The sequence below is a fragment of the Chiloscyllium punctatum genome, chromosome 17, assembly GCF_047496795.1.
Source record: "Chiloscyllium punctatum isolate Juve2018m chromosome 17, sChiPun1.3, whole genome shotgun sequence".
In the NCBI taxonomy this organism is placed as follows: Eukaryota; Metazoa; Chordata; class Chondrichthyes; order Orectolobiformes; family Hemiscylliidae; genus Chiloscyllium; species Chiloscyllium punctatum.
The window spans coordinates 59,638,750-59,661,493 of NC_092755.1; the positions used below are offsets into that span (position 1 = coordinate 59,638,750).

A 22,744-nucleotide genomic window follows, 5' to 3' on the forward strand; every position below is an offset into this window, starting at 1 on the left:
AATCTTCCTCATCAACTTCCTTGCTGGAGAGAATCACCATTTGTCAAACTCTTCCAAGATGTTTGCCTTGTGTTTCAGAATCAGTGACAAACTCGATAGTGTAGTTTCTCTTTCTCTGTTGTTTAGCACCACATTGGCCTAACTTCCTTCCAATTGGTTGGGATGGTCATATGACAAAAATGCATGACTTTGACTCATGTGGAGTGACCAGCCTGCAATTTTGGCTTATCACAGGCATCCTAATGGATTTCCTATTCTGGTGGGAATGTCTGACCAATTCACTACTCCTGGAGTTATCCAAGTCTGAGTCATCGGGAATTCATTAGGTGGCTGAACTGAGTTCTCTAACCAGCAATGTTGATTCATCTCTGCAGAATTTCAGACAGTAAATATGGGCGGAATTTCGAAATGCACAAAGTAAGCAACCAATGAGTTAGCAACTTGTCACTGAGTGCGGCTCAAACAGGCACAGGGGGTGGCATGGTGGCTCAGTGGTTAGCACTGCTGCCTCACAGCACTAGGGACACAGGCTTGATTCCAGTCTTGGACAAATGTCTGTGTAGATTTTGTGCATTCTCCCCATGTCTGTGTGGGTTTCCTTTGGGTGCTCCAGTTTCCTCCCTCGATCCAAAGATGGGCAGGTCATGTCAATTGACCATGTTATATTGCCAATTATGTACTGTTTAGAGGGTCAGTGTGGACTTGTTGGGCTGAAGGGCCTGTTTCCACACTGTAGGAATTCTATAATAAAAACAAAGTGTGAGCTTGCAAATTTGGTGAATGAAGGAAATTAGATTTTTAGCTCTCTCTTTCTAAATGGGGGTCAGTGGTTTATGTTCATTTTTGGGAGATACAAGTATTGTAATTACGTTTACAGGTTGAGTAGTTAAAACAATTTGATATATCTGCAGATAATCATTCAATGATCTGTTTAAACAATTAGTTAAATAAAACACAATAACAGTGATATGGCAATTGGTGTAAAGCAGCTGTACTGCGTGTGTACTGATGGATATCTGTGCAATCAATAGCATCAATGTGTAGTAATTGCGTTTTTTTTATTGCAGGCAGTCCCTGGGTTGTGAATGAGTTCCATTTTTGAACTCGTTTGCAAGTTGGTTTATACGCAAGTCAGAACACAAAGCAGGGCAGTACAAAATAGCTATTCATAAGTAAAAGAAATGTTTGTATGTTGGATCCTTAAAATTACACCCCTGTATGCATTCATATGTAGGAGTTGGAAATTCGTACATCTGGGACAGGTGTATTCATTCCTGGAATGGGGGTATCACTAGCCAGCCCAGCATTTATTGCTCATCAGTAGGTGCCCTCAAGAAGATGGTGGTGAGCTCCCTAGTTGAACTGTTGCAGACCATTTTGTGGAGGCTGACCCAAAGTGCTGTTAAGGGGTGAGTTCCAAGATGTTGACCCAGGCACATTGAATGGACAGTGATATATTTCCAAGTCAGGTGAACGACTTTTTGAAAAAGTTGAAGGTGATGGTGTTCTCATGTATCTGCTGCCCTTGTCTGTCTAGATGGAAATGTGTGGTGGCCTGAACTGCACACAATAAAATCTAAAGTCACCGTAGTACTTTGCTGTCATTAGAGAGTGATACTGATGGTGGTTTAACACAAGGATCAGCACACCTCAGGCAAGGGGATACATTGAGAAGGAGAGCCCTTCAGCTAGTGCAGGAATTGAACCTATACTCTTGGTCTCAAAACCCAGTCATCCAGCCAAATGAGCTAACGAACCTCAGTGCTCTCGTTGTAGATACCCAAAGTTATGTACAACTCCAACATGATCTCCCTTCTTACTGACAAAGACAAACATCCTGTAAGCCTTCTTTATCTACCCTATTAACCTGTTCTTCTATCTTCAGGGATCAATCCTCTGAACATCCTAGTGTTCTCTCTCATCTTGTTCTTTCTTCCAAAGTGCATCATCTCACACTTGTCAGGGTTAAATACCATTTGTCACTGATATACTTAACTGACTAATCCATTTATATCCTCCTTCAATGTAACACCCTCCTTCTTACTGTCGATTCCCTGGCTAATCGTTGTGTCATCCACAACCTCACTTAGCATTCACCCCTCCATATTCCCACCTACCTCATTTCTGAATATCACAATTAGGAACTCAGCATTGCTCCCTGTGTTACGGAACAACACACCAGTCTCCAGTCACACAATTTTTCATCATCACCCTCTACCTGCTGTCATGAAGAAAACTTGCCAAGTTACCCTAGATCCCATGAACTTTTATCTTCTTTGACAGTTTCCCATGTGACACCTTGTCAAAGGCCTTGCTAAAATCCATAGAAACTGCATCAACTATCTACACTCATCTATACACTTGGTCACCTCCTTGAAGAACTACACCAGATTTGTTAGGCATGACCTCCTTCTGACAAATCCATGACAGGATATGGCAGATCTGCAGAGCTTAGATATGATTTGTTAGTTGTGGTCCAGCTTTTGGTCATTTGTCTTAATAGCTCCTAATTTGGTTCAGTATCATACTTCGCTGCATGAAACTGTTGGAAGTGGCCTGGAATTTTCCATTATCTTTGAGATGCGATATAAATACAAATTGTTATTGCAATGGCAATTGACATTTTATTGCCTAATTTTGAGGTGATCAGAGGTTTCACTCAAGACTGAATTATTCTGATTATCAGAGAGAATTTATGAATCTTTTAGACTTAGTACACTGTTTATCTAATATAATTTTCCACAATAGTTTGTGGAATTTCTCCTCATTCGTTTTCCAAGGTAAACAAAAATAGCTTTCAAGCATCTGATTGGTGGCTCTAAACATTGTCACAATTCAGGAAACCATCTGCAACTATTGATACAACTCCCAGTGTCATAACCTTCTGTCATAACCCCAAAATGATACAGACCCATAGAGTCCCATCAAGACTGCAAACCCTATTTCTGACCCTGATTGGATTGAAAATTGGAGTGACGTAGGGTTGGGTGGGGAGTGAGGATGTAGTAATGTCAAGTGGGGGGGGGGGCTGTTAAGTCAGGGTCATCACAGGGAGTGTCAGATCGGACAAGGGAGTGTCGTGGTTTGATTCGGGTCACAGGCTGAGGGTGTTGTTTTGGGTCAGCTCAATGGTGTTGTCCATTGTTGGGGGTGGGCAAGTGGCAACAGTAGTATTGGGAGATTGTTGGATCAGATCGGAGGGGGTGCAATTTGTGTGGTGCTGGGTCAGATCAGGGTTGCAGGGGCGGTTTGAGTTGGTGTGTAGTTTTGGGTCTGGCGGGGAGAGAGTATCATGTTGTGCAAGTCGTGGCAAGGGGGAGTGTAGATTGGGTCTGGATTGGGTCAGTGGGAGGGGGAAGGGAAAAAGGGGGAGGTGGTGTCCGCTGGGGAGGCGAGTGTCGGGTCAGATCAGGAGCGTTGGTGTTGGATCCAGTGGGGTCGGGTTGCCTGATCTGGCAGGTGCAGGAACTGCTTTCAAAGTGGTAGGAATGTCAGGGGTATTTGTTGACAGAGATTGGGCAGGAGAGTGTTAGTCTTGGGTTCAATTTAATAGTTAGAAAGGAGCTAGAATAGAATTTTTGTAAATATATTTATTAGCAAATTTTTTTTAACTTTACAAACATATAAAGTTATTGAAAAATGCAATCAATAACATATATCAGTATAATAAAAAGAAAACAAACACAAAAACAATACAACCTACCCTCTAATACAAAACAAACCCTAACACTGTGCAAAGCAACACCAAAAAAAACGAAAAGAAAAAAAAAAGACAGAATACAGAAGAGCTATGCTCGGCGCAAAGCTCCCAAACAGAAGAACAGGAGCATTGTATATATACCCGTATTAACTCAGGAGACCCCCTCCAGGGCCCAGGACTTGACAAATCTAACCATCCTGGTTAAACAAACGCCCTAGTTAAGACAACTGACAAATCTGTTTCCAAATAACTCAAGTAGGGCTGCCATGTCTTATAAAAATGGTCTGTTGTGTGGTGCACCACATTTGTAAAAAAGTCCAAGGGAATATGCTCCATAATTAATTTCTGCCATCCCAGCAAGCCTGGCGGGTTCTCAGACACCCAGTTCATCAGAATATTCTTCCGTGCACAGTAAATAAGAATATTAAATAGTTTCTTCCCATGCTCATCTAAAGATGGTAAAGTTGGTAGACCTAAGAGGAGAAATATCGGGTCTACTTTGACTTCAGTCCTCAATACCCTCCCTATCTCTCCCGCCTCAGTGCTCCAATAAACACGGAGCCTGTGGCATGTCCAGAAGCAATGGGTAAGAATACCTACACTTATTTTACATTTGGGGCACACTGAAGATGCCCCTTTTTTAAACTTCGCCAGATGGTCTGGTGCCAGGTGAGCCCAGTGCAGAACTTTTAACTGCGTAGCGCATGACCTATTACAGATTGAGATCGTTTGAGTATTCTCCCATATGTTCTCCCATGTTTCAGAAGAGATCTCCACTCCTAGCTCTTGCTCCCAGACCTCACATAACTGGTTAATATCCTGCCAGGCCCTGCCACCCAACAGGCGATAGGGGGTACTAACTGAAAGGATGCTTATGGAATGTATTGGGCTTATAGGGCTTAGTGAGAAGCGTAGTCTTCTTCTGGCTGAAATCCTTAACCTGAAAAATACAGAAAAGATCTCTGCTGGGCAACCCATATTTGCCGTTCAGTTGCTCATAAGGCATCATAACCTCCCCCTCAAACAAGTCTCCCAAACTAGAAACTCCTCTCGCTGCCCATAGTTTGAACCCTGAGTCTATCATCCTTGGTCGGAACCCTGGCATGCCAACTATAGGTGTAAGTGGGGAAGACTTGGATAAACAATCCTCACTCTGACTCATCGCCCTCCATGTCTTGACTGTACTAATGACAATGGGGTTCCGGCAGTGGTCCGTAACTGTCCTCATCTTATCCATGAACAACAGGTTAATAAGAGGGCACTTTACTTGGGAGGTCTCAATATCCAGCCATATTGAGTTTGGATTGTTACCTACCCAATCGCAGACAAAGGACAGCAGGGAACTCAATTGATATCTCCTGATGTCTGGGAAATCAACTCCTCCCCCTCCTTGAGGCAACTGCAATTTAGTAAGTTCAATGAGGGGCTGCCCACGATGTCGGACAAAGGAACCAAACCACCCCATAAGCTTCCATAGCATTTTCCTGGGAAACATTATAGGGAGCATACGCATGGGATAAAACAAACGAAGAAGAACATTCATCTTAATGAGAGATATTCGGCCCAGCCATGAAATTGGAAGAGCCTCCCATCTCTGGGGATCTCGCCTAATATTGTCGAGCAAGTGAGCATAGTTAGTCTGAAATAACAGATCAAACTTGCGGGTAATAAAAATGCCTAGGTATCGGAACCCTGCCCGTGACCACTTAGAAGGGAACTTAGGGCCACCTTCAACTTCTGGCACATCCTTAAGATTCCCCAAAGGCATAGCCTCCAATTTTGCAAAGTTGATCTTATATCCTGAAATAGCCCCAAATGAATTGATACATTGTATCAAATGGGGTACGGAGGTCATCGGGTTTGATAAAAACAGAAGGACATCATCCGCATACAGTGTAATCTTGTGTGCCCTCGATTCCACTTCCGGAGCGGTTATGTGGACGTTCTGATGAACGGCCTCTGCCAGCGGCTCTATCACCAACATAAACAACAATGATGAGAGGGGGCAGCCTTGCCAACTACCCCTATCAATCATAAAATTCCCAGACTTCACCCCGTTGGTGATGACCGCGCCAGAGGGTGGCGATATAAAACCTCCACCCACCTAGCAAAGACCCCACCCAACCCAAACAGTTCTAAGACATAAAAAAGATACAGCCATTCCACCCGGTCAAATGTTTTGTCTGCATCTAAGGAAATCACCAACCCCTGAATCAATCATTGCTGACAAACTTGGACCGTATTCAGCAACCTTCTAATATTATTAGAGGACCTACAGCCCCTTATAAAGCCTGTCTGGTCCTCTTTAATAATATGGGGGCAACACCCTTTCCAATCTCAGCGCCAGGATCTTGGACAGAATCTTGAAATCTGTATTTAATAGAGAGATGGGCCTGTATGAGGCACAATCCTTAGGAACCTTCCCCTTCTTAAGAATTATGGAAATATTAGCTTCTCTCAAAGATGGTGGTAGGCACATAGGAGTGATTGTACATCTCCAACATCGGCCCTGACAGAATCCCTATAAACTCCTTATAAAACTCACCCGGAAGACCATCAGGGCCAGGCGCTTTCCCACTCTAAGGTTGCCTAGCTGCCTCCTGTATTTCCTGAACTGTCAAGGGGACATTAAGGAGAGAGACCTGTTCCAAGGTTACCCCGGGAGGTCCAAGTTCTTAAAAAAGGTGTCCATTTTAGCACTCCTGTCTTCGCAACCTTCAGACTGATACAATTCAGAGTAAAAGCTCTGAAAAGCCTCATTACTCTTTTTAGCATTGTATGTAAGGACCCCGGCGCTGTCTCTGATTGCAGTAATGGATTGGGGAGCATGTTTTTTCCTAGTCAGGTACACTAAATACTTCCCTGGCCTATCCCCATATTCGAACAGCCTTTGTCTAGCAAAAGCAAGTTCTTTCTTTGTGTTTTGTGTCAGTATTGAATTTGAGGCAGCCCAGAGGGCTGTGATCCGCTGTAGCTTAGTCACTGAAGACCGCGCAAAATGTGTCGCCAGAGCGGCTTTCAACCGCGTTTCAAGTAGATGCTGCTGTTCCTCCTTCTGTCATTTCTGGCTAGCCGAATAGGAAATAGCTAATCCCCTAGCAAAGGCCTTAGCAGTCTCCCATAGCATGGACGGACTACTAGCTGTGCCTGAGTTGATCGTCAAGAATTCCTGAAACTCCTTCAAAATGTATTCCACAAATTTGGAATCCTTGAGGAGAAAAGGGTCCAAATGCCAGTGCCACAAATCTAGCCCTACACTCTTGGCCTTAACCTCCAGATATGCTGCCGTGTGATCAGAGATAGCTATATTCCCAATTTTACAACTCATAATCGAAACCAGAAGGGCCGAGGGAGCCAGAAAGAGGTCAGTCCTTGTGTGACATTTATGTGGGTTTGAGAAAAAGGTGAAGTCCCTGCCAGTAGGGTGAAGACATCTTTAAATATCCACCAGCCCCAACTCCTCACATAAGTCAACCACCTGCTTGGCCCTGCGAAGAAATAGTTGGGGGCCCACAAGGCATCCTGTCCACTGTCGAATCCAAAAGACAATTAAAATCTCCCCCTACAATAATGTGCTGTGTTCCAAAAGCACTCAACTTAGAGAAAGCACTAATCAAAAATTTGAGGGGATGCGCCAGAGGACAGTAGACATTTAAAATGCCATATTACTCCCCATGTATCAGGACTTTAAGTATCACAAACCATCCCTGCTCATCTTTCACCTGCTCTAATAATGTGAATGGAAGATTTTTCTGGATAAGTACCGCCACTTCCCTACTTTTAGTAGTAAAGGATGAAAAGCATACCTGGTCATAACCCCTCTGTTGTAATTTCAGGTGTTCCCCATCATCAAGATGGGTTTCCTGCAACAAAGCGATATCAACATTTTTCCTCTTAAGGCTAGAAAGCACTTTCTTCCTTTTAACAGGCGAATGACTTCCCTTAATGTTCCAAGTGCACCATTTAATAAGGCACTTAGCCATATCCCCTTTCAGAGACCCTTGAGCCTCTGGGAGGGAGAACCCTGCTTACAAAGTGCCGAGCATAAGTAAATAAAGACCCATAGAATCGAAAAACTATATATACAAACACTACTCTATCATAACTATAAATAACACTACTACCAAAAAATCTACAAAGAAAACCAACTATAGAACCTTGAATGGAAGATTCTTCCCCCTGCCCATAGGGGGCACTCACCCTACCCATACCCTCCTTCACAGCTCCTTCAAACCCGGACTGTGCCCCAGCTTTAGGCCAGAAAAAACAACAAGGAGATGATCCTAAAATCAACAGAAGAAAAGACAAAGTCAGGATGAGCACTCCACCCATCTCTGGCTTCATGTCACCCCTACTTGTGACTAAAAGAGAAGCAGAACAAACAAAAAAAAAGGGAGAAAGACAACAAAGAACATCCACAAAATTTCCCATCAGAAAGTCCAGTTATTAATAAAAAGGAACAACTTATTCCAAAGTTTTTTCTCCCTTTTCCAAAAAGGAAATTATGAGGGAGAAAGAAAGGCATAAAAAAAAGGAAGGGAAAACATGGGGAAAGATAGAAAAGAGAACAAATATTAACCATATTCTTTAGGCCAAACCATCTATTTTAAAGTGTCCACAAAGTTTTTAGCCTTATCCGCCGAGTCAAATGTATAAACTGAGTCCTCGTGGCTGAAACGAAGCACTGTGGGGTATCTCATGGAGTATTGGATGCCCAGGTTCCTCAGCCTCTTTTTAACTTCATCAAAGGACTTCCTCTTTCGAATTACAGCTGCAGAGAAATCCTGGAAAAACATGATTTTTGACCCCTTGTATAGCAGTGCCTGCGGATCTTTTCCCAGGGATCTGGAAGCTTCTATGACTTTTTGCTTGTCCTTATATGAGTGGAAGTGCACTAGAACAGAGTGGGGGTGCTGCACTGGGTCTGACCTGTGCACTGTAACCCGATATGCCCTTTTAATCTGCAACCTGCTGGACTCGATGTGAAGGCCCAAAAGCTTCGGCAGCCAGCTTTTAAAGAAGCTGACTGGCTGTTCACCTTCCTCAGCTTCAGGGAGCCCGACAATTTGGAGATTTATCCTCTGACCTCGATTTTCGAGGTTGTTGATATGGTTTTGCAAGGCTCCAGCACCTGAATCCGACTGGATGAGGACTCCACCGCAGCTTGCGAGGCCTTAGTTCGACCCTCCACCTCCTCCAGCCTCTCCCCGAGGCCCTGGATCTCCTGCTCGTGCGACTGCAGCATGGATGCGATAGGTTGGACCTGGGCACGAATCTCCCCACGGATTTCCTCAATCGCAGCCGCAACTTTCAAGGTAAGTCTCTCCATCGCCGCAGCCAATTCCTGTGAGTCTGTCAGATCCCCAGGGGGTTCAGGAGAGGCTGCTGCTGCTGCAGTCTCTGGTGTGGTAGGGGCTGCAGGGGAGTGTCCGCCCCGCTGCTGTTTGCTCGCTCTTTTTCCCTTTGCCGTCCTTCCCGCTCCCAAATATTAACAAATATGTGGTCTGCAAGGTTTTAAACTAATAATTCCACCATATAAGTTGGCCAGGGATGGCAAAAAACACCGGCATGCCTCGGCTGTTAGGCAGAGCTGTCAACAGCAGCTCGACAGAATCGCCGCCATCTTGCCGAGTCAGAATAGATTTTTAATCCTGTAACTTTTCCTGCATAACTATGTATAATTAAATGAGTGGGAACCCTCTGAATTCCAGAAGCTGAAGGGGCTGATTCAGAGGTTTTCAGATGCTTTGAGATTCCACATTGGAAGCTTAATTTTCCTGGGTGGTTTGTATGGAGCCAGCTGTCTAGTATCACCTTCTGTATTTCTCCAGTTGACACCATGCAGTCCATTCTCTGACCATCGGAATATCTGGGACAGTACTGCCAGCCATCTAAAGGACAATAGGGCAATTATTGATCATTTTATTATATATAGCTATTAGCTAATGGCAAATTATGGAATAAATGTGGAATACAGAACTCACATATGTGTGGAGGATAGATGGACAGATGTCAGCTCAGCTTTGTGGGCTTCTTGGAATCCCTTTCTGGTCCTGCTTCCCAATCTGAAAATCATGATTGTTTAAAATTTAAATTTAGCCCCATTCAATTCTCCTTTTCGATTTCTTCGCCACCTTTGCTTCGAAATGATCTCTCAAACCAAAATCATTAAAAGAGAGGATCTGATCACTTGCCTTAATGTCACTTAAAGCATAAAAAACGATTGGTGCTCTCAGGGATAGGGGTTGCCTGGTCATATTACCACAGGACTGCTAATCCAGAGACCCAAATAATGCAGCCAGGTTCAAACCCCGCTATGGCAGAGGGTGGAATTTGAATTCAATAACAATCTGATTTTTGATGTGCTTTATCATTGTAACATGTACTTATATACAGTGAAAAGTATTGTTTTGCGCAATGTCCAGACAAATCATACCTTACCTAAGTAACCTAAAACAGAATGCAGTATAGTGTGACAGCTACAGAGAAGGTGCAGAGACAGACCAACACTAATATATGAGAGGTCCATTCATAAGAATCTGTTCTTAAATCTATTCGCAATTGTTTTCAAACTTTTGTATCATCTGCCTAATGGAAGAGGGTGGAAGAGAGTATAACTGGGTTGGGAGTGGTCATAGAGTCATAGAGTCATAGAGATGTACAGCACGGAAACAGACCCTTCGGTCCAACCTGTCCACGCCGACCAGCTATCCCAACCCAATCTAGTCCCACCTGCCAGCAACCGGCCCATATCCCTCCAAACCCTTCCTATTCATATACCCATCCAAATGCCTCTTAAATGTTGCAATTGTACCAGCCTCCACCACATCCTCTGGCAGCTCATTCCATACACGTACCACCCTCTGCGTGAAAAAGTTGCCCCTTAGGTCTCTTTTATATCTTTCCCCTCTCACCCTATACCTATGCCCTCTAGTTTTGGGCTTCCCGACCCCAGGGAAAAGACTTTGCTTATTTATCCTATCCATGCCCTCATAATTTTGTAAACCTCTATAAGGTCACCCCTCAGCCTCCGACACTCCAGGGAAAACAGCCCCAGCCTGTTTAGCCTTTCCCTGTAGCTCAAATCCTCCAACCCTGGCAACATCCTTGTAAATCTTTTCTGAATCCTTTCAAGTTTCACAACATCTTTCCGATAGGAAGGAGACTAGAATTGCATGCAATATTCCAACAGTAGCCTAACCAATGTCCTGTACAGCTGCAACATGACCTCCCAACTCCTGTACTCAATACTCTGACCAATAAAGGAAAGCATACCAAATGCCTTCTTCATTATCATATCTACCTGCGACTCCACTTTCAAGGAGCTATGAACCTGCACTCTAAGGTCTCTTTGTTCAGCAACATTCCCTAGGACCTTACCCTTAAGTGTATAAGTCCTGCTAAGATTTGCTTTCCCAAAATGCAGCACCTCGCATTTATCTGAATTAAACTCCATCTGCCACTTCTCAGCCCATTGGCCCATCTGGTCAAGATCCTGTTGTAATCTGAGGTAACCCACTTCGCTGTCCACCACACCTCCAATTTTGGTGTCATCTACAAACTTACTAACTGTACCTCTTATGCTCGCGTCCAAATAATTTACGTAAATGACAAAAAGTAGAGGGCCTAGCACTGATTCTTGTGGCACTCCACTGGTCACAGGCCTCCAGTCTGAAAAACAACCCTCCACCACTACCCTCTGTCTTCTACCTTTGAGCCAGTTTCGTATCCAAATGGCTAGTTCTCCCTGTATTCCATGAGATCTAACCTTGCTAATCAGTCTCCCATGGGGAACCTTGTCGAACGCCTTACTGAAGTCAATATAGATCACATCTACTGCTCTGCCCTCATCAATCTTCTTTGTTACTTCATCAAAAAACTCAATCAAGTTTGTGAGACATGATTTCCCATGCACAAAGCCATGTTGACTATCCCGAATCAGTCCTTGCCTTTCCAAATACACGTACACCCTGTCCCTCAGAATTCCCTCCAACAACTTGCCCACCACCGAGATCAGGCTCACTGGTCTATAGTTCCCTGGCTTGTCCTTACCACCCTTCTTAAACAGTGGCACCACGTTTGCCAACCTCCAGTCTTCCGGCACCTCACCTGTGACTATCGATGATACAAATATCTCAGCAGGAGGCCCAGCAATCACTTCTCTCGCTTCCCACAGAGTTTGCGGGTACACCTGATCAGGTCCTAGGGATTTATCCACCTTTAACCGTTTCAAGACATCCAGCACTTCCTCCTCTGTAATCTGGACATTTTGCAAGATGTCGCCATCTATTTCCCTACAGTCTATATCTTCCACCTCCTTTTCCACAGTATCTTTGACGATTTTGGCTGATTTCCTGATGCAGCAGGAAGTGTCGATGGAGTCAATGGAATGAAGTCTGATTTTTTTGTAATGGGCTGGGCTGCATTCAGACGTTTCTATACTTTCTTGCAGTTTTGGGTCAAGCAGCTGACATACCATGCTGTGATGGATCCGGATAGGATGCTTTCTATAGTGCATCTATAAAAGCTGGTTGGAGTCATTGTGGACATTCCAAATTTCCTTAGCCTTCTGAGGAAGTAGAGACGTTGGTGTGCTTCCTTGAATTTAACACCAACGTGGATGGACCAGGATGGATTGTTGGTGATATTTGCTACTAGGAACTTGAAGGTGTCCACCACTTCCACCTCAGCACCACTGACACAGATAGGGGCATAAAGTTAAAAATCACACAACACCAGGTTATAGTCCAACAGGTTTATTTGGAAGCACTAGCTTTCGGAGCACTGCTCTTTCATCAGGTGGTTGTGGAGAATAAGATTGTAAGACACACAATTCAAAGACTTGGAATATTTGTTAAGTCTCTCATCTTTTAGAAAGAACATGTTGGTTTCAGTTCTTTTCATATGTAAATCGCAGAGCATTTAAAAGTTACATTCTCAAGTGAACTTTAACAATTAGTATCATGTTGGTCCAGATAATGCATTGAAGGTGTGAGCTGCCCTGTGTACGACTGTCTGTGCCACAATGGTCAGACTGATTCTAATCTAAAAAATGAATTTACAGAACCATGCATGGATTCATGCAGTTTTTGAGCAAAGTAAAATTTAATTCTGCAAGTACAAATTCACCCCACCAGCTTATATGTGTATGTGTGCATGTGTGTGTGTGTGTGTGTGTGTTGTTGTGTGTGTGTGTGTGTGTGTGTGTGTGTGTGTGTGTGTGTATGGGGGTGTGCTTTATGAGTGGTCTGTGAGAGAGTGTGTGTACGTGTGTGAGTGTGTATGTGTAAAGGGGTGTAAGTCTGTGAGAGGGTGCATGTGTGAGTGCAGGAGTGTATGTGTGAGCATGTGAGAGAGGATCTTCATGAGTGCATGTGTCCATTTTGACAGGGCAGCGAGGAGAGAAGGTGGAGTGAGGTGAGGGCTGTCTTTGTGGGTAAGTTTTCCCACTTAAAAAGGGACTTACCTTGGGAGTCGGGCCTCCATTTTTGCAGAGTGGCGAGGAGAGAAGGTGAGGTGAAGCGAGGGCTGCCGGGAAGGGTAAGGGCTTAATTTATATTTGGGCAGTGGCTAAACCCGAGATACGACACGTGTAGTATCTCCCTCCCGCCCCCCTCCTCTAGCCAGAAGAAAAAGACTCTGTAAGGTAAGGCTTTTATTTTTTCTTTATCTTTTTTTTCATATATTTAAGTGCATTGTTTGGTTTTAGTTAGTTCATATAAAGCTAAGTTAACAATGGCAGGGGACCTCAGACCCATGGCATGTGCCTCTTGCTTGATGTGGGAGCTTAGGAACATGTCTCACGTCCCTGACTCTTACACTTGCAAGAAATGTGTCCAGCTGCAGCTCTTGTTTGACCACATGATGGCTCTGGAGCTGCGGATGGACTCACTGTGGAGTATCCGAGATGCTGAGGAGGTCGTGGATAGCACGTTTAGTGAACTGGTCACACCGCAGGTTACAATTGCTGAGGGAGACAGTGAGTGGATGACCAAAAGGCAGAAAAAGAGTAGGAAGGCAGTGCAGGTGTCCCCTGTGGTCATCCTCCTCCAAAACAGGTATAACCGCTGGGGGAGATGGATCACCAGGAGAGGGTAGCAGGTGCCAGGATCATGGCACCGCTATTCAGAAGGGCAGGAAAAAGACTCAGAGGGCCATAGTCATAGGGGATTCTGTTGTGAGGGGAGTGGCCGAAAACGGGACTCCTGGATGGTATGTTGCCTCCAAGGTGCTTGGGTCAGGGATGTCACTGACCGACTGCAGAGCATTCTAAAAGGGAAGGGTGAACAGTCAGTTGTCTTGGTACATATAGACACCAACGGTATAAGTAAAAAACAAGATGAGGTCCTGAAAAGAATTCAGGGAGCTGTGAGAGAAATTAAAGAGGAGGACCTCAAAGGTAGTGATCTCGGGATTACTACCAGTGCCACGTGCTAGCCAGTGTAGAAATGAAAGAATAGGCAGGTTGAACACATGGCTTGAGGGATGGTATAGGAGGGAGGGTTTCAGGTTTGTTGGACATTGGAACTGGTTCTGGGGAAGGTGGGACTATTACAAAATGGACGGTCTACATCTGAACCAGACCAGAACCAATGTCCTTGGGGGAGGTTTTGCTACTGCTGTTGGGGAGGTTTTAAACTAATGTGGCAGGGGGCTGGGAACCAGAAGAGAAAGCAAGTAGGCAGCGAGGTGGAGACTGGAGACTGTAAGAATCATGAAGATAGCATTAATAAAGGGAAGCGTAGGCAGAGAGCAGAAGAATGCAAAAGACCTGGTGGCCTGAAATGCATCTACTTTATTGCAAGGAGTATAATGTGTAAAGCAGATGAACTTAGGGCTTGGATTGGTGCCTGGGAGTATGACATTATTGCAATCACAGAGACTTGGTTGAAGGAAGGGCATGATTGGCAACTAAATGTTCCAGGATATAGACGCTTCAGACATGACAGGAAGGGAAGTAAAAGGGAAGGTGGAGTTGCATTGCTGGTCAGGGATGATATCACGGCTGTGCTAAAGGAGGACACTATGGAGGTTTTGGGTAGTGAGGCATTATGGATGGAGCTGAGAAATAAGAAGGGTGCAGTTACATTGTTGGGGCTGTATTTACAGGCCTCCCAGCAGTGAGTGTGAGGTAGAAGAACAAATAGGTAAACAGGTGATGGAAAGATGTAGAGGCAGTAGGGTAGTGGTGATGGGAGATTTTAATTTTCCCAACATTGACTGGGATACACTTAGTGTCAGAGGTCTGGATGGGGTAGAATTTGTAAGAAGTGTACAGGAGAGTTTTCTAGAGCAGTGTGTCAATAGTCCAACGAGGGAAGGGGCCATATTGGACCTGGTAGTGGGGAACGAGCCGGGACTGGTGGTAAAAGTTGCAGTGGGGGATTTCTTTGGGAACAGTGACCACAATTCTGTAAGTTTTAGAATACTCATAGATAAGGATGAGAGTGGTCCTAAAGGAAGAGTACTAAACTGGGCCAAGGCCAATTATATCAAAGTTAGGCAGGAGCTCAGAAATGTGGATTGGACACAGCAATTTGAAGGGAAGTCCACATTTGAGATGTGGGAGGCTTTCAAAGACAGGTTAAAGATAGTGCAGGATAGGCATGTCCCGTTGAAGGCAAAAGATAGGAAGGGCAAGGTTCATGAACCATGGATGACAGGAGAAATTTTACGACTAGCCAAGAGGAAAAGGGAAGCATACATAAGGTCTAGGCAGCTAAGAACAGAATGGGCCCTGGAGGAATATCGGAAGAGTAGGATAAGTCTTAATTGAGGAATCAAGCGGGCTAAAAGGGGTCATGAAATAGTTTTAGCGAGCAGAATTAAGGAGAATCCCAAAGCATTTTATTCTTATATAAGAAGAAAGCGGTTAACTAGAGAAAGGATTGGTCAACTAAAGGATAATGAAGGAAGGCTATGTGTCGAACCTGAGAGAGTGGGTGAGATTCTGAATGATTACTTTGCATCAGTGTTCACTGAGGAGAGGAACATGATGAATCTTAAGATTAGAGATAAAAGCTTGATTAGTCTGGATCACGTTGACATAAGTAGGGAAGATGTGTTGGGTACGCTAGAGGTTATTAAGGTGGACAAATCCCCAGGATCGGATTGGATCTATCCCAGGTTGCCAAGGGAGGCGAGAGAGGAAATAGCTGGGGCCCTAATAGGTATCTTTGTGGCATCCTTAAATACAGATGAGATGTCGGAGGACTGGAAGGCTGCTCATGTTGTCCCCCTGTACAAGAAGGGTAGTAGGGATATTCCGGGTAACTACAGACCAGTGAGCCTGACATTAGTGGTTGGAAAGTTGCTGGAGAGGGTACTGAGGGATAGGATCTATTTATATTTAGAAAAGAATGGGCTTATCAGTGATAGGCAACATGATTTTGTGCGGGGGAAGATCGTGCCTTACCAACTTAATAGAGTTCTTTGATGCAGTGACCAAGTTGGTAGATGAAGGAAGAGCTGTTGATATCATACACATGGCCTTTAGTAAGGCATTTGATAAGGTTCCCCATGATAAACTAATAGAGAAAGTGAAGTTACATGGTGTGCGGGGTGTTCTAGGTAGGTGGATAAAGAACTGGTTGAGCAACAGGAGACAGAGAGTAGTAGTTGAAGGGAGTTTCTCGAAATGGAGAAAGGTGACCACAAGGAGCAGTGCTGGGGCCACTGTTGTTTGTGATATACATAAATGACCTGGAAGAGGGCACTGTTGGTATGATCAGCAAGTTTGCAGATGACACAAAGATTGGTGGAGTAGCAGAAAGCATAAGGGACTGTCAGAGAATACAGGAGAATATAGATAGACTGGAGAGTTGGGCGGAAAAGTGGCAGATGGATTTCAATCCAGACAAATGTGAGGTGATGCATTTAGGCAAGACTAATTCTAGAGCAAATTATACAATGAATGGAAGAGCCTTGGGAAAAGTTGATGAGCAGAGAGATCTGGGAGTGCAGGTCCATTGTACGCTGAAGGTTGCTGCACAGGTGGATAAAGTGGCTAAGAAGGTATATATTATGCTTGCCTCCATTGGACGGGGTATTGAGTATAAGAGCTGGCAAGTCATGTTAAAATCGTACAAGACATTGGTTCGGCCGCATTCAGAATACTGTGTACAGTTCTGGTCACCACATTACCAAAAGGATGTGGACGCTTTAGAGAGAATGCAGAGAAAGTTTACGAGGATGTTGTCTGGTATGGAAGGTGCTAGCTATGAAGAGAGGTTGAGTAGGTTATGATTGTTTTCATTAGAAAAAAGGAGATTGAGGGGGGATCGGATTGAGGTTAGCAAAATAATGAAGGGTATAGACAGGGTGGATAGAGACAAGCTTTTTCCCATGGTGGAGGTTTCAATAATGAGAGGTCACGCTTTCAAGGTGAGAGGTGAAATGTTTAAGTGGGATACATGCGGCGAGTACTTTACACAGAGGGTGGTGGGTGTCTGGAATGCGTTGCCAGCAGTAGTGGTAGAGGCAGACACGGTAGATTCATTTAAGATGCATCTGGACAGCTGCATAAGTAGGTGAGGAGCAGAATGATACAGATGCTTAGGTGACAGGTTTAGGCAGTAGATTTGAATCGGCTCAGGCTTGGAGGGCTGAAGGGCCTGTTCCTGGGCTGTAAATTATCTTTGTTCTTTTTTGGGGTGGGTGTGTGTGTGTGTATGGGTACCGAACTTAGCTATCAGCCTCTGCTCCCTGCTCGGCCACGTTTTGTTGTTGCCTGTTCCAAAGTCTGCCTTTGAGGATGGTCACCCGAAGGTCCGAGGTCGAATGTCCTGGACCGCTGAAGTGTTCTCTGACTGAGAGGGAACTGAGGCGTGTCCCCCATTCTGCTTCCTGATGTTAATAACCAACTCCTTCATTCTGCTGACATTGAGGGAGAGATTCTTGCCTTTACACTGTGCCACTAAGCTCCCTATCGCTTTTCTGTACTCTGACTTGTGGCTGTTTGAGATCTGACCAACTGTGGTGGTGTCATCAGCAAATTTGTAAATGAAGTTAGAATCAGGAGTCTGAAAATTACCACGTATCCACTATCAATTGTTGCAAAACCCATCTGGTTCACTGATACCCTTCAGGAGAGATAATCTGTGTCCTTACTTGGTGTGGGTGACATGTGACTCTAGACCTACAACAATGTGGTTGATTCTGAACTGTCTGCTGAGCAATTAGGGATGGACAGTAAATGCTGGCCTAGCTAGTGCCGCCCTCATCCTATGAATGAATAAAGAAAAATGAGATTGGTTGACTCAGTTAGGTGGATGGAGAGTGTGATGGTGGAAAAGGAATGAGGCAGGATGAAGAACTTATGCCTGAAATGCCGATTCTCCTGCTTCTCGGATGCTGCCTGACCTGCTGTGCTTTTCTAGTACCACACTCTTGACTCTGATCTCCAGCATCTGCAGTCCTCACTTTCTGTCTGTTAGCTGGATGGCTGGTTTACAAAGCAGAGTGATGCCAAACAGTGTGGGTTTGATTACTGCACTAGCTGAGGTCACCAGGAAGGTCTTTTCTTCTTAATCTCTCCCTTCACCTGAGGCATGGTGAGCATCAGTCTAAACTACCACCAGTGGTGTCTGTCTCTAATCCATGGTCTGGTAAGTCTCTGTTTATAAAGTCATGCAGCATAGAAACAGACTCTTCAGTTTAACCAGTCCAATCCCAAACTAAAGTAGTTCCATCTGCCTGCCCCGGCCCAAACATTTCTTATTCACGCACTTACCTAAATGTTTTTTTAAACGTTGCAATTGCAACCCCATCCACCATTTACTCTGGAAGTTCATTTCACACATGAATTCTGTGTAAAAATGTTATGCCTCATGCCTTTTTAAAATCTCTCTTCTCTCACCTTAAAAATATGCCCCTAGTCTTGAAATCCTCCACCCGAGAGAAAAGACGCCTGCCATTTCCGGAAACGTCCTGGTAAATCTTTCCCGAACCCTCTCCAGCGTAATAATACTTTATAAAGGGACTATATCTGATTACTGTATATACTAATTAAATAGCATTGATCATCACAGGAGGTCATAGCTACATGGCAAGATGAAGCTGTACTAAGATGTTTCTTGAACAAAAGTTTTTCTTACCTCTGTAATTCTTCTTTAGTTGCACTATGAGACCATGATTGTTATGGTTTGTGGGTGTATCTTACATTGTCATTGTGACTACATGTACTTTATTGGCAGTAAAGTGGGATCATGAATGGTTCTACATATATGCAAGTCTTTTTTGCTCTTTCAGCGGTGGTTATATTGTCTACAGCTTGGGGCCTTCGCCATGGTGTAAAATTTGAATTTAAGTATAAGGAGATTTAAACAGTTAGAAGACTCACTGCTGGTCAGCACATGAATTAATGTTGACATCTGTATTAAAGTCAGGCTCTGTAGTTACCTTTTGAATATTCATTGAAGTATTGCTGTCCACAGCTGGGAACAAGCAGCCACAGTGTGCTGCAATAAGGTCAGTTCATTCAGGGGCAGTGATACATTTGTACAGCATCAGCAGTCACTGACCTTTGAAACAAAATTAGGTTCAATAAATGATTCTTCAGTTTCATTGTTCACTTACTTGTTTATTTTTAAACCCCAGGCATTCCCAGCAGCAGATGGATCAATTTCCTCTCTTGGGCAAATAAGAGTATGATTTTTTTTCTCTCTCTCTCTCTTTCTCGTGAGCTTCACAAACCTTCCCGAAGATATTAACAGACTCTGGGTGCTGTTGTTGTGAAACCACAGTTCAACGAGTGGCTGCTGAATCAACACCTCACCATGATCAAAGGCAAAGAGCAGAACTTTCAACTTTTTTGCTCCCTAGTGATCGGGCTTATTTCCTACTCTACACTTCAAGCAGGTAATTCAAATAATCGTTGGGAATAGTGCAATTCTTTTCCCGCTGTCCTTTCTTGCAAGACTTTATTTCTGACATTTATGTATATTTTGATTGGTTACTTTTGACATAATGGTAATCTGGCATAATTTATGAATGGAATTTAGTCAGAAATATTTTAAAGCATGCAATTAATAAAAGCACAATTAAACACGTTAAATCATTTACTGTGCACAAAGTTCATTTCTGGAGAGCCCAATGCATTCTGAACTGTTTTTCTGTACAGGGTCCTGTGACTAGCTAATTGCAACTTAAAACTTCTGTACAATTACCAGCCGACCTGAATGTTTTTAGAATAAGATTGTTATATATTGGACTTGAATCCAGAATAATGAGATATCAAATCTCACAAAAGTAGCTGCAGGCCACTTTCATATATCCCTTGGTCAGGAGTTTTTCCCCATAGCTAATCTTTGGCATGCTGTGCTGTGACTGCGCTTTCTCTATTCACAGAACAACCATATCTTTTGTTACAGAAACTTTACAAGGGACTCCTTCACTATTTTACCCTTTACCGTTATTCTCCCTTACTGAATTTTAAAATAATAATTACTTTTCTGTGCTCTTTGCCCGGAATGTCTTCATTTGTACTGAGTTTAATAGCAGCAGCCACAATCCCACGTCTCACCCTGTCGACCATGCTATAGGGAGAATTTAATGATCCCCGTGGGTATAGGCTGGGGAGTGGGGGGGGGGGGCGGAGGTCGTATAATGGGGCTGGAAGGCTGGGGGTGGAAAGCCATCATCTTCCCAACTCCCTTCCAGATAAATTCAGTGTGGGCCAAGCTCAGGACTATGTTCTGAGCTGGATTAAACCATGTGGGAAAGTTGCAAAGGACAAATCCTTCAAAAGCAAGTTCCCGTAATACTTTCACCAGTAATTCCAGTTCTGAACTGGCAATTGACAATCACTTCTGAACTGGTAACTGAATATCAGTTCCTGAACTGGGAGCCAACCAGGAGCACTGGCAAACTTAGCTGGCAATTTAATAATAGTAATTTATTGTCAAATATATTTATGAAAATACAGTAAAATGTGGAAAGGACACCATAAGCCGGCACCATTTTAATTAAACAGAGTCATAGGGTCATAGAGATGTACAGCACGGAAACAGACCCATGGTCCAACTCGTCCATGCTGACCAGATATCCCAACCTAATCTAGTTCCACTTGCCAAGCACTTGGCCCATATCCCTGCAGACTCTTCCTATTCATATATCCATCCAGATGCCTTTTAAATGTTGTAACTGTACCAGACTCCTCCACTTCCTCTGGCAGCTCATTCCACACATGCACCATCCTCTGCGTGCACATTATAAAAAGAAATAAATCACATAAAGTTGGGCCAAATCACATCTTTTGTTCCATACATGGCTTCCTGGTTTCCCAAGTGGCTACGGGACACTGTCACGCTCTGCAGTCACCAAACCATTCCCTGCCTCTACTGCCACCGACCAGACCCGGAACATTCTCTCTGCCAAAGCTGCCTCATCGCCACCGAGTCTGCAGCCACCACCATAGCCAGGAGACTGTCCCAATTCTTGAGGACCAGGACCCATCTCAACCTCCAGAACCAACTGACCATGCAAATTAACTCCTGAGGACCCGAGGGATCATTCAATCCGCTGCCACCGAAATATCAGATGAAAAGAGTGGACCCCAAATCACCGATACTGGGACAGTTGCTCAAGTTGTGATCGCCATGGCCACAGAGGATGGACCGGATTCACCACACAACAGCTGCCCCCAATTTCTCTCCATTGCAATGAATTTGATTGTTAAAGTTAAAAGAAGATAAAGAAAATAAGAAAAATGATGTGGTTGATCAAGTGAGATGGATCAGATGGGCCGGGAGCCTGAACACCTCCTAAACTTGCCACATTCACCATCTTGAATTGCCATTGATATTAACAAAGTGCCCAGTAGCCACTTCCTCCAGTGCTGCTGATACTATAAGAAACACTCGGTGAAGTGGTTATTTTTCCAGTTTATCTAGCGGCATTTATTTCTGGTCCACTGATGTGTCGCATCAGTGAGGATTGACAGAAGTCAATAATCAACCTGAATGTATGCAATGCATTTCTGATGTGAGTGAGGGGGCTCTGGATTGCTGTGTCCTTCAGTTGAATTTGATGTCAGATCTCCACAAGTGCAGATAAGTACTCAGAATAAAGCAAAGACATTGCACATTTTTTTCTTCTGGTTGGCTTTGCTCTTTTCTTTTATCTCCTTTTGATATTAGTTTACTTTTCTTTTGGGCCTCTGGCAGCGACAGCAGTGCCAGTACCAGCCTGCCCCAGCCCATGGTCTCCTAACGAGCAAGGAACAGGTCCCGGGCTGACTCCCCCCAGATCAGACTCACAGGTTAGGCAGAGGCTCCAGGCCCACAGCAAGGCCCGAGCACCTGAAGAAGGAGAAAGGTGATCTCCCAGTGTGTCGGTCTCCCAGTGTGTCGGTATCCCAGTGTGTTGGTCTCCGAGTGTGTTGGTCACCTAGTGTGTTGGACTCCCAGTGTGTTGGACTCCCAGGGTCAGTCTCCCAGTGTGTCAGTCTCCCACTGTGTCGGTCTCCTTGCGTGTCAGACTCTCAGCGTGTCAGTCTGTCAGTGTGTCAATCTCTCAGTGTGTCAGTCTCCCAGTGTGTCAGTCTCCCAGTGTGTTGGTCTCCCAGTATGTTAGACTCCCAGGGTAAGTCTCCTAGTATGTTGGTCTCTCAGCGTGTCAGTCACGCAGTGTGTCAGTCTCCTAGTGTGTCGGTCTCCTAGTATGTCGGTCTCCCAGTGTGTCGGACTCCCAGGGTAAGTCTCCTATTGTGTTGGTTTCCTAGCGTATCAGTCTCCCAGTGTGCCAGTCTCCCAGTCTGTCAGTCTCCCAGTGTGTCGGTCTCCCAGAGTGTTGGTCTCCCAGTGTGTCGGAGTCCCAGTGTCAGTCCCTATTGTGTTGGTTTCCAAGCATATCAGTCTCCCAGTGTGCCAGTCTCCCAGTGTGCCAGTCTCCCAGAATGTTGGTCTCCCAGAGTGTTGGTCTCCCAGTGTGTTGGTCTCCCAGTGTGTCGGTCTCCCAGTGTGTCGGTCTCCCAGAGTGTCGGTCTCCCAGTGTGTCAGTCTCCCAGTGTTTCAGTCTCCCAGAGTGTCAGTCTCCCAGAGTGTT

The 22,744-nt window shown here is 44.5% G+C and overlaps 1 protein-coding gene across 5 annotated transcripts in view; it reads left to right on the plus strand.

The window, feature by feature from the left end:
- Nucleotides 1-22,744, plus strand: part of susd2 (sushi domain containing 2) — a 230,121-nt gene that overhangs the window by 80,786 nt on the left and 126,591 nt on the right. For 3 of the 5 annotated variants that reach the window (XM_072587276.1, XM_072587274.1, XM_072587275.1), the window contains exon 2: nucleotides 19,384-19,558. In XM_072587276.1, the coding sequence (XP_072443377.1) occupies nucleotides 19,477-19,558 (82 nt within the window). In that variant the 5' untranslated portion in view covers nucleotides 19,384-19,476. Of the gene's footprint in view, nucleotides 1-19,297; nucleotides 19,559-22,744 lie in introns of all 5 variants that reach the window. The other 2 variants (XM_072587277.1, XM_072587278.1) reach the window with 1 other exon arrangement.